We start from the raw sequence: 12,371 nt of genomic DNA, 5'->3' as shown, positions 1-12,371 counted from the left end.
TAAAACAGAGTCCTAGTTCCTCCTCAATGGATATACATAATAATCTGGTACGGTCTTTTGAGTTGTTCTACAGGAATTTAGGCCCCCACCCAGGTGAAGGATGGCTAAGACCCCAGACTGGTCTGAACCTAAGGAATGATGTTAACTTATTCTGACCTTTGTGCCTTCAGTCAACTAAAGCTTGGACTCTTGTCAAACTTTGCCCCAATTCTGTGCTGAATTCTCCTCTACTCAAGGCCCTTCATGAATATGCACACACTGCCCCAGCCTCTTCATGAATATGCATATACTTCCACTGCCTCTTCATGAATATGCATATACTGCACCAGCCTCTTCATGAATATTCATATACCCTTAGCTTAAAACTTCCCCAGTTTTGCTGCTTGGGGAGACACTGCTTTGCGAAATATCCCCGGCGTTCTCCTTACTTGCTGCAAGTAATAAATCCTTCCTTCTCCCAGTCTTTGGCTTCGTTGTGTCTTTTGGCTTGACACCTACCAAGAGGCAAACCCTGTTTTCAGTTAACAAGACTAGTTAACTCACAGATCTGTGAGAGATAATAAAATGGCTGTTGTTTTAAACCACTAAGTTATGTAGTGGTTTGTTGTGCAGTAATAGTTAACCAAAACAGCTACCCATCTGACCAACTTTACTCGACCCATGGGTAGGCTTGTATCCAACCTGGCCCCAACTAGAGCCACGAAAAGAGACTCGTTTCCTCTTTACCGGCAAGGCCGGGAGGTGTGAGGCCCAGGAGCTGCCTCCATCGTGTAAAGAAAGCCAACACAAAAGAAAAAAGTTGACAAGTAAAGAGAAGCACAGATGCAGTCAAGGAGCCCTGCTCAAGCTTAAGTTCTGATTCTAGTTGGCTTGACATCAGCCTGCACAGCTCTTCTTCCCCTATTTAAACAAACCTTCCCCTATTTATCCCAGCTAGTTTGAGTTGGGTTTCCATCACTTACAACCAATAATCCCTGATTAAAATGCTAGCTCAACATTTCTAAGAGGACTAAATCAACAATATACGTGACTACACCTGGCCCATGACCTACACTAAAGACATCATTTTACACTCACCATACTGGCAAACATATAAAAAGTGTGATGATATCAAGAGTTGGTGAGGGTGGAGGCCAATGTGGGAGTGCAGATTAGAGCCTCCACTTTGGAAAATAATTTGCTATTATCTGGAAAGTTGGAAATGTGCTTACCTAGCAATTGTGCTTCTGTGTGCATACCCCAAAGGATCTTTTGCACACACACAAGAATATTCAGAGCAGCTTTGTTTGTCATACTAAAAACTGGAAGATATTTTAAACATCTAACCTAAAGAGGAGAGATGTATAAACTGCAGTATAATTGTGTACTGGGATGCTACACAGTAGTGAAACTGGTCGCATTACTACAAGTCCTGGTTGCATTACATACAACATGAATGTCGCCAATATTAAGCAATAAAAAGAGCAAGTCCAGAAGAATATATACAGTATATTCTATTTCTATAAAGCTCAAAGTCAGGCAAAACTAAATAATATACAAATATATGAAACGAAAATCTAAAAAAAAAGCAAAAACCAGACAAACTCAAAATTCAGGACAGTGGTTTTCTCTGAGAGTAAGGGAGGGAGAAGTAGTCAGAAGGGGCTGAAAGTGAGCTTCAAAGTTACTGATGATGTCATTTCTCTTAAACTAAGTGGTATCTGAATGTTCAATTTATTAATATCTCCAAATCACACATATACTTTTATGTACTCTCTGTATTCAGAGATACTTCAAAATCAAAATTTTAAATGAATTTTTAAAAATTGAAGTATAGTTGATTGATGATGTTGTGTTGGCTTCAGGTATACAGCATAATGATTTGGGATTTTTTTTGCAGATTATATTCCATTATGGGTTATTACAAGATACTGGGTATAATTCCTTGTGATAGGCAGTAAATTCTTTATTTTTTTTTAAGCACCCTTCTTTACATTCATGTATTCTTTTTTTTTTTTAATTTTGGATATAATTTTATAGCAGTAAACTCAGTAAAGACATTTTCATAGGTCAGTGAAAAAAGGTAAAATCTTTCGTATATGAGGCGTAAAATCACGTGTTAATGTAAATTGACAGAATGTGTGGTACTGGAACAAGAATAGAGAGGACTGTGAAATAGAATAAAATTAAAAGTAGAGCCCGAATAATGTGGAACCCTAGTACATGATAAAAGTGACATCTCAAACCACTGCTTCAAAAATGGGCTTTTTAAAAAATTAATTAATTAATTAAAAATTAATTAATTAATTTTTGGATGCGTTGGGTCTTCGTTGCTGCACCCGGGCTTTCTTTAGTTGAGGCGAGTGGGTGCTGCTTTTCATTGCAGTGTGCTGGCTTCTCACTGCGGTGGCTTCTCTAGTTGCAGAGCACGGGCTGTAGGAGTGCAGGCTTCAGTAGTTGTGGCATGCAGGCTCAGTAGTTGTGGCTCACTGGCTCTAGAGCACAGGCTCAAGAGTTGTGGCGTGCAGGTTTAGTTGCTCCGCGGCATGTGGGATCTTCCCGGACCAGGGCTTGAACCCGTGTCCCCTGCATTGGCAGGCAGATTCTTAGCCACTCCAAACTCCAGAACTCCACACTCCGGAGGCCCTCCTTGCCACATGCTGCCTCTCCCCTTCCCTCATTCATTTATTTTTATTTATTTATTTATTTTATTTTTTGGTTGTGTTGGATCTTCATTGCTGCACAAGGGCTCTTCTCTACTTGTGGTGAGCAGGGGCTACTCTGTTGTGGTTTGCGGGCTTCTCATTGTGGTGGCTTCTCTTGTCCCCGAGCATGGGTTCTAGGTGCACGGCCTTCAGTAGTTGCAGCACGTGGGCTCAGTAGTTGTGGCACAGGGGCTTGGTTGCTCCACAGTGTGTGGGATCTTCCCGGATCAGGGATCAAACCCGTGTCCCCTGCATTGGCAGGCGGATTCTTAACCACTGCGCCACCAGGGAAGTTCCTAGGCAGTAAATTCTTGTTGCTTTTCTATTTTATGTATACTAAGTTTGTATCTGTTAATCCCATACTCCTAATTTGTCTCTCTCCCCTTTGGTAACCATAAATTTATCTTCTGTGTCTGTGAGTCTGTTTCCGTTTGTATATACATTCATTTGTATTATTTTTTAGAGTCCACGTATAAGTGATATCATATAGTCTTTGTCTTTCTCTGACTTATTTCACTAAGCATAATATTCTTTAGGTCCATCCACACTGCCACAAATGGCAGTATTTCATTCTTTTTTATGGCTGAGTAATATTCCACTGTGTGTGTGTGTGTGTGTGTGTGTATATATATGACACAGCTTCCTAAGCCATTTGTCTGTTGATGGGCACTTGGGTTGTTTCCATGTCTTGGCTATTGTAAATTGTGCTGCTATGAACAATGGGGTGCATGTATCTTTAAATAAATTTTTTAAAGGCAAATACTGTCACATTGGGATAAACACTATAATCCAACCATATGCCTCATACAACAGACACAGTAAGAATAAAATAACATGGAAAGGTTAGAAATAAACGGATGGGCAAACTTGTATCAGACAAACACAAACAAAAAAAAGACATGAGTAATAATGCTAATGTGAGATAAATTAGAACTCAAGGCAAAAGACATAAATAACTTAGAGAGTTATTTTATACACAGATATGTGTAATCCACAATGGAAATATTATCAGCCACAAACCATAATGAGAATAAATAGCATAGCCTCGAAATATACAAACAAATAACAATAGAAGTAATCATGGAAAATGACAGAAGCATATTTTTTAATTTTTTGTTTAAAATTTTTATACAATAAAATTAAATCTTTTGGGTGAACAGTTCTGAGTTTTGACAAATGCATAAAGTCCTGTAACCACCCACACAATCAAGACACAGAAAAAAATCTATCACCCTCAAAAATGCCTTTGTGCTGCCTTTGTAGCCAAATGCTCCCCACATCCCCAATCTCTTGGGAGTTCTTTGATCTGTTCTCCATCCTTATAGTTTTGTCTTTTCTATAATGTCATATAAATGGAATTATACCATCTTTTGAGTCTGGCTCCTTTCCCACCGCATAACACCTCTGAGATTCTTCCAAGTGTGACATGTGTTGATAGTTCATTCTATTTTTGGCAATATTTTATGGCCAAGTAGCATTTAGTTGTAAGGATGTACCTCAATTGCTTACCACTTACCCACTGAAGTGCTTTTGAGTGATTGCAGTTTTAGGGGATTATGAAAATGGTTGTACTATTTTGCATTCCCACACAGTAATGAAGAAAAGTTCTTGCTGTTTTGCATCCTTGCCTGCATTTGGTATTTGAAGCATGATCTTAACACTTCACTATTAATCAATGAGAGTACATACACTCCCAATCAAGTATAAAATACAGAGAGAGATTTGGACAACATAATTACAGCTAAGATTGAATTAATAATTTTTTTTTAATTAATTAATTAATTAATTAATTTTTGGCTGCGTTGGGTCTTTGTTGCTGTGCTTGGGCTTTCTTTTTTCTAGTTGCGGCAAGCGGGGGCTGCTCTTCCTTGCAGTGTGCAGGCCTCTCATTGTGGTGGCTTCTCTTGTTGCGGAGCACAGGCTCTAGGCGCACGGGCTTCTTTAGTTGTGGCATGTGGGCTCAGTAGTTGTGGCTCACGGGCTCTAGAGTGCAGGCTCAGTAGTTGTGGCGCACGGGCTTAGCTGCTCTGCGGCATGCGGGATCTTCCTGGACCAGGACTCGAACCCGTGTCCCCTACATTGGCAGGCGGATTCTTAACCACTGCGCCACCAGGGACGCCCCAAGTTAATCAATATTTCATGTCAATATCTGTACATGATAGTGAAAACATCTCCACTTCAAGAATCTGTGGAACATTTATAAAAGTAGATCATATTCTAGGCTACAAAGAAAACTTTAATTCATTTCCCAATGTAGAAACTGTATGACAGTGTAATAAATGTTGACTTAAAAACAAATGTTTGGGACTTCCCTGGTGGTCCAGTGGTTAAGAATCCACCTTCCAATGTAGGGGACACGGGTTCGATCCCTAGTCGGGGAAGTAAGATCTCACATGCCGTGGGGCAACTGAGCCCGCGTGCGCCACGACTAGAGAGAAGCCCTCGTGCCGCAACGAAGATCCGGCGTGCCGCAACTAAGACCCAACACAGCCAAATAAATAAATAAATACTTTAAGAAAATGTTTCAGCAGCAATAGAAATAATCATTGTAGGGACTTCACTGGTGGTCCAGTGGTTAAGACTCTGTGCTCCCAATGCAGGGGGCCCAGGTTCAATCCCTGGCCAGGGAACTAGATCCCACGTGCCACAACTAAAAGACCCCACATGCTACAACTGAAAGATCCCACGTGCTGCAACTAAGACATGGCGCAGCCAAATAAATAAATAAATATTTTTTTAAAAATCGTGAAGAAAAAAAATGTTGTCTGCCACTCCAGTTCTACAAGGAAATCAAGCCATTAGTCACTGAAGTCACCCACTGAGAGTGGGCCTGTGGGGATTTCAGGATGGAGAAAAACAGGAAGCATTCTGCACTTTGGATACTGCCCCTAGATAGTTAAGATACATATCTAAGGAAAAATTTCCACACCTCCTAGATTCTTGCATCTTCCCATACGTAGAAAAGCACTAAAATCATTAACTTGAGATGTCTGTTCTTTGTGATTAGCAGTAATCTTTGATGTTCACTACATGTTTTTTCCTCAGCAAAAAAATTCATATATAGCTTGGCTCCTCCCTTACCTCTTGAGAACACTTTCTCATAGCTCTCTGTCTCCTGGGCTACAGTCCTCAGTAAGACACTGAATAAACTCAACTCACAGCTCTTACATTGTGTGTTTGGTTTTTCTTAAAGTCAACATCATATAGATGTTACAAAACACTTGCCAAAATAACCACTGTTTTGGATCAAAGAGGAATTTTAAAATTTAACTAAAGACTATGTAGAAAATAATGAAAATAAGAGTCCTATTCAACCACAAACTCAGGCTGAAATGCTTTCATTATTACAAAAAAACAATAAACTTTCCTTATTAAGTTAGGAGGAAAAAAGGAAAAGAATTCCCAAGGAAAACATAAATGAAGTAAAGATAACCAGATATTGTGCCCGTGTGTCTTCTGTTCCCTCTCCCAGTAAATCAAACCCAGAGGACAGGGACATATTATTGACCACTTGTGAATAATATGCCTGGCTCACAGTATGAGCTCAATACTTATAAGTACTTTCAGCTTTCCCAATGTTAGATCTTCTCTCCTTTGGGCTTCCAGAGTAGGCTGTTTATAGCTCTATTTTAGCATTTATTAAAGTATTGCAATCCATAAGTCTTCCACATCACACCAGTCCTTTAAAAACATATTTGTTTACCACTCAGAATGTGCCAGCTGACTGACATTAACTTATTTAAGCCTCGTACACTTTTTTTTTTCCCCTATTTTTCAGATATTGAGGCTCAGAAAAGCTAAGTGATCAAGGTCACAGGGCGAATTCATCACAAAGTCAGGATTTGGTTGCACATCAGTCTACTTTCAAACACAAGGTCTTTCTGCCGTAACAGGTTACTTTAAATTCAGGGACAAGACTAGTTTGTCACCTCAGCTCCTAGTCTAGCTCCTGGCACAGAATATTAAACAGGTTAGGCATTACTTGCGCCCTGCCGTTTGTAACGTATCGTTTTGTGTAGTATGGAGAAACGCACTACTCACAGGCCGACGACCTACGTCGCGAAAAAAATCAGAAGAATTTAGGACATCGCGCGACTCTTAGTCTTTCCTTGACGCCCATCTTTACGGTTGGCGTGTAACCGCTCTATATTCTGGAGGACTCAGCGAGCAGGGCCAATCATTAGGCCACTTTACAGGCACGTGGCTGGAAGTTTGACTTGCTATTGGTTAATGGCGGTAAAGCCCGCCCAACCACCTCCGGTCTGCTTCTTTAAGTAGAAGCCCGGCGAGTTCCCCTTCCTTTCAGCGACTGTGAAGTGGCGAAGGTGAGGTGGAGAGTGTTCTGGGCCGGGGCAGGTCTGTCCCCTGTTTCGGGGCCTGGGAACCGGATGGAGGGTGGGCGGCTGGCGGTGATGACATCCGAATTAAAGCACGTGTTAGACTGCTGACGCGGGTGATGCGAACTGGAATCTGAGCCGGGCCGCCGAGGCGGTGGGTGGGAAACGGGCTTGCGGGTATACTACCTCCTCCTCACCCACCGCTCTCGTTCTTGCAGGTCCCGGCTGGGAGAAGGACGTTGGATCTCGTTCTCCCAGCTTTTCGACCCTTCCGCGAAGCCCCTCAATAAAATGGCTTGATCCCATCGGTGGTGTCTCTTGTTGTTTGTCGCGACGCGCTGCCTTTGAGCCCCCGCCGCGCCTGCGCGTGGCGCCGGGGGTCAGGCTGCAGCGCCAGAGCAGCACGCGCTTGCGCATAACTGGGGCCATCTTGCCCCCGCGGCGGCGGCCCTTTTAACCGCGAGCTACATGGCGGCATTGGGCTGCCGGGGTAGGGGGCTGGGGAAGACGTCGGGGGTCCTGCAGTCTCTGCTTATTCTAGAACAGCTTGAGTGAAGGCCGTAGTGCACTTGACACGAACTGGCTCCCGGTCGTGAGCTGCATGGGCTGAACTTGTCTGGCTGAGGTGTATTCGCGGACTACTTAGGAAAACCGCCATTTAGGGTCAACTGCTTATTTGGATATGCCCCAGATAGCTTGAACAGCTCACAATGACAGGGTTTTGTGCATTGCTGGGCACAACATAGGCACCTAAATAAACGCACAATCACTCCTGCGTAATCCACATTCTAGGTGATGACGATCCCTCCTGGATTTAGGTGAAACGTGCATCATTTCTGAGTACAAGGCATCACGTGTTGAAGGGCAGGTATGCACAAGTGCCATGTCTAGCCGCTTTGGTACTTAATAATGGACGGGGCCCCAAGTTAGCAGGGTTAGTAGGCAGTTGGTGTAAACTCTAGCTCAGGAGCAGGACTTTTAAAAATACGAATCGAGGATAATAGCGCCTTCCTTATATCAGGGTGTGGTCTACTTTGGATCCTCAACAGAACCGGTCCAGTGACCACCCAAGAAGCTGAAGCTGCTACTGGCAGCTGAGGGCCCAGGTTTATTCTGTACCACAGTTTATTCTGGTCCTATTATCTAAGCAGGATCAAGTAGAAATAACTTAGATGCGTATCTAGTATTTGACATGAGATATTTATTTTGTGAAACAATGCAAGCGATTGTAAATCCCCACATACTATTTGATTAAGTGCAATAGGGTACAGTCATGTGTAATCTCTTTACACAATAGTGCATCTAGTCCTTTGCCTTTTAATTATTGCACAAAAATTGTAAGACCAGCGAACAAGACATGCGCACTGACAGGCAAATTGGCCTACACAATGAGAAATCAGAACAGTACACTGACTGGAATGGTCCAATAATTTAAGTCAAATGTTTTAATGGTGCAATTAAAGTAATCAAATAAGGGTTCAAATATGTTTTTTTCAATATATTAATTTCTTTAAAGTCCCGTTCAGGCAAGGTGCTGTTGCTGTTTAAAAAACCACTATTAGCTTTGTCCACAGACGTAAGTTGTCAAAAGTTAACCCAAGGTAAGTTTGATGTTGAATGCAGCTTTAAACAATTAAAAAATTGTATTGAGTGTACTTCTCAAAGCAAATTACACAGTTTGAGAGAGCCCCGAAACCTGTAAACTAAATGTTCTGACACAAATGCACAAAATAAAGTTGGCAACGTTAAATGTCACGTTAATTTTGAGATCTGTAGTGTTTGATGCTGAGCAAACATCAGCATTGTCTTGACTCAAGATGATAGAGAGCAGTCTCCAGGTTTTGGCCATCAGAAAAGGAAACTGCCCACAAAACATCCCAAACCAATTAGGTTAACAAAGCATTTAAGATGCCTATTTAAAGCTTCCCAGAGCTCACAGCAAGTGCCAGGTGGAAGGACGGTGGCTCTGGCTTTCTGGCCCCACCCCAGTCCAGTCATTACGTTTGTTTGATATTTCCACATGTGCTCACGTCTCAGGAAAACACTTGGGATTAGTCAGAAACCAGGTGATTGTACCTCCTTGGTAAAAGTTGTGGGATGGTTTGATCTCATGGCTTTGCCTAATGGTCACATAAATCCCACGGTTCCCGCCCCAGCTGATAGTGTGTTAGAGTGTACGTTCTATGGCTACTTGCTTCCAAAACGCACAATTAATAAGAAGAGTAAGTTGCTATGCATATCTTTTTATCACCAAAGAAATAGTTCACAAAATTCCACTCCCCACCCTCCATATGTGTAACCACACTGACGTTCTCTTGGTGTGGAGGGCTGCATCACACGAACTGTAAAAGTGAGAAAACATTCCACTGCACTGGCTGCCTGAGAAAAAGCTTTGGAGGCATCGAGGAGGCAAGGGGAAGCCTTCCAGTTGTGCAGCTTCGCTCCCAATGTGCTCTTTTGCTGCCACAGAAACTGGTAGACTTAGAAAAGCCATGGTGGGAGTCACCTGTAATCTCTGGATCCACCGTGATGATCCTTCCAGTTTTCCTTTGCTGAGTCAAAGCTTTGCAGGAGGCAAGCTGGACCCCATTCACTGGACACCTCCCAGTGGGATGGGCGCCGACAGGCAGAGGGCAGAAGCTGTGGCACGAGGAAAGGCCAGTGCTACAGCCCAGAGGGCAGCCGAGAACCCCACACCTTGAGCTTCATCTCAATACTGGGAACACCAGGTCTGCACCCATCACAGCTGGTCAGCAGCCTCCAGCGGTGGGTCCTTCAGGAGGCTGGAAGTGGAGCGGGGATCCATGGCCGAGTGCATTATGGGGATATAAACGTCGTCCATGTTTGGCATGACAAAAACTTTCTGTAGAAAGAAGGAACAGGCATGTGGAAGAAGAATGCGCTTTTCTCAGAGTTGCCCTAGTGAGTTCTGATAATAATTTTAGGCTTTAGACTAGTTTTTAAAATACATATGAAACAACTTTTCCTACACATTCCAAACTAATTCCTCTATGATATCTAGAAAGCGTTGAGGTATCACACCAGTGCACGAACACGAGAACCCAATAAGCTCTGAGGAAGAAGCAGCCTTTGATTTCATGTACATATAATAAAATTACTCATGAATTGATAAATAACATTAAGAGAATTAAGAGCGTAAGCTGCTCACAGTATTTCCAAATTACTATATCCAGAACACATATTCCAACACACATAAGCCAACTTACCCATTTAAATCCTAGCAACAAAAATGTAAGCTAATTTTTTTTTTTTTTCCAAACCAGAACAAGTTAAAGCTACGTATGAAAGAAATCCTACTATAGTGTACACCCAAAGGATAATGAGTGATTGACAGTAATGGTGCTTTGCCTATCTGCTTATAAACTAATTTTATGTAAGTGAATTTTGGCAATGTATTCAACTTCAGCAATGCTTTCTTCCAAAGCAAAAACAAAAACAGGTGGCCATGGGAGAATGCAAGCAGTTACCCTTCAACTTCCCAACTTGCCTCAAAAATACCATGCACCAAAGTTTGCCCCCTAAAAGAGATGACCCACCCAAATTCCTAATGCAGGATCTAGGGAGATAAGAAAAAGGAAACGAACTGAAGGCATGAGATTGTCTTTCCCCTAATGAGGTTCAAAGTACTTTTCCTTTTGGAGATAAGAGTAAGCTTTCCATAGACTGGTTTTTAGTTATATTTAACCTATAGCTTTTAAATAATAAAAAATATATAATTTTAAAGGCAATAACTCAAAATATACTACTGCAAAAATAATACCGGTCTTCTTCAAAAGCTGAAATTTACTACAAAGTAAATTGTTAATCGGTAAAACCTTAAAAGACAACTATGCCTCAAAAACCTGATAAAAATTTGATAGAAACAGCTCATTCCAGGGCCTCAGCTACACTGCTATTTCCCTTGGTGGCAGAATGCAGAAGACAGGCTTAGAGAATGAGCTCTGGCTTAGTCAACTCCAGAAGATCTCTAGACTACCCTAGAAGATCCACAGGGGAGGGACACGCCTGATTCATCTTTGGACTTCCAGGGTAGGTGGTAGCTACACGCGGAATGTTTGTTGCAACAAACAATTTGTTTGTTGAAAACAAACCAAGCAAGGTGGGTACCACACAAGGGCAGGAACCACCACAGCCCGGGTGCTACTAGCTGGCCAATTCCAGGCCCCACCCGGGGAAAAAGTCCAAAGATAGCCCCAGCAGATGGACGGCTTAACCCTCGCCGGGCCTACTGGTACAAGACAGTCATTTTGCTCTTTGACCCCTACCTTTTGAGTTTCCTCTAAAGACTACTTCACGGGGTTCTGTGGATGAGTTTCAGAGTTTTTGAATCTTTATGCCTATTTGATCATATGTGTACTTTCCTGAGGTCCATAGCTTTCACCAGATTTTCCAAGGAGGATCCTGACCCACATGAAGTTCAGAACCTCTGTTCTGCCCAGAGCTTTTAGAGCCTCAGCATGAAACACTAGATGACACTGCAGGTGTACCTGAAACTCTTGCTCCAGTTTCTTCTCTATCCAGTCTGTCACATGAACTAAAGTCACTTCTCTCTCTCCAAGTTTTGGCCGAGCTTTCAGCTCAATATGTGGTGGCTTCCGGAAACCATACCTTTTTAAAGAAGACAAGTAATAACCACATGTAGAAGCAAAGAAAAGAAGTGGACAATACCAAGAGCAAACATTCCTCATTTACACAAGGCTTTATCACTACTTAAATGTTCTCTTCTTCCGAAAATCCCTTCTAAGAAACACTTCAGTGCAGCAAGTATGAATTGTGAACTCCCTGTGTCCCTGGACCCAGGGCCGTGATGATCTGAGAACAGTTGTGACAAACTAAGAAAGCCAGGAAATGCCACTGGAAAAGTCCATGACCTGGGCATTGTTTCTGGTTTTTGTTTTTCCTAAAATGGCAAGGATCTTTTTTGTTTCTATTTTTATGAAAGTAGGATATGTCTGTTACAAAATCCAAAATATACAAGTGTATAAAGCAGAAAATAAAAGACACTCTCTCTCTGAGTCTCACAACCAAGATAGGACCACTGAGAGAAGTGGGATCAATTTTCCCCACACTCCTAATACGCATACGTAAATAGAAACGTTCTATAACCTGCTTTTTCATTCCACACTCCACACCATAATTATGGCTTCTCAATGGAGCAGACTGGCACTCAGAATTGTTGGTAAGGTATCCAGTCAAGAGACTGCGTGCTATCAAACTAAAAACTTCAACCCATCATGGACCAATGTTTTAAAAAATCCAGGCACACCTCGGAGATACCGTGGGCTCAGTTCCAGATTACCACAATAAAGCTAATTACTGCAATAAAGTG

General features: G+C 42.2%; 2 protein-coding genes and 2 non-coding genes across 6 annotated transcripts in view; 2 read left to right on the top strand and 2 right to left on the bottom strand.

Annotated features, from left to right (window-relative positions):
- The window catches only part of ERN1 (endoplasmic reticulum to nucleus signaling 1), a 97,261-nt gene extending 90,456 nt beyond the window's left edge, over positions 1-6,805 (bottom strand). For 2 of the 3 annotated variants that reach the window (XR_011071804.1, XM_068529848.1), the window contains exon 1: positions 6,726-6,805. The gene's annotated coding sequence lies outside the window, so the exon portion shown is untranslated. The remainder of the gene's footprint in view (positions 1-6,725) is intronic. The other variant, XM_068529849.1, reaches the window with a different exon arrangement.
- A 285-nt stretch (positions 6,806-7,090) lies between these two features.
- Positions 7,091-7,160, top strand: LOC137755656 (small nucleolar RNA SNORD104). Its single transcript, XR_011072050.1, has one exon. It is a non-coding gene; the product is annotated as a small nucleolar RNA SNORD104 (small nucleolar RNA).
- Positions 7,161-7,356: 196 nt separating this feature from the next.
- LOC137755674 (small nucleolar RNA SNORA76) lies at positions 7,357-7,493 on the top strand. The gene has a single exon (XR_011072066.1). It is a non-coding gene; the product is annotated as a small nucleolar RNA SNORA76 (small nucleolar RNA).
- Positions 7,494-9,248: 1,755 nt separating this feature from the next.
- Positions 9,249-12,371, bottom strand: part of TEX2 (testis expressed 2) — a 106,538-nt gene continuing 103,415 nt past the window's right edge. The window contains exons 11-12 of the mRNA XM_068530171.1: positions 11,530-11,650; positions 9,249-9,884 (exon numbers count right to left, since the gene is read on the bottom strand). Coding sequence (XP_068386272.1) covers positions 9,762-9,884; positions 11,530-11,650 — 244 coding nt within the window. The 3' untranslated portion in view covers positions 9,249-9,761. The remainder of the gene's footprint in view (positions 9,885-11,529; positions 11,651-12,371) is intronic.

The sequence above is a fragment of the Eschrichtius robustus genome, chromosome 20 (genome assembly GCF_028021215.1).
Source record: "Eschrichtius robustus isolate mEscRob2 chromosome 20, mEscRob2.pri, whole genome shotgun sequence".
Taxonomy (NCBI): Eukaryota; Metazoa; Chordata; class Mammalia; order Artiodactyla; family Eschrichtiidae; genus Eschrichtius; species Eschrichtius robustus.
Note: the sequence above shows the minus strand (reverse complement) of the source record. Positions and strands in the feature narration are given on the sequence as shown.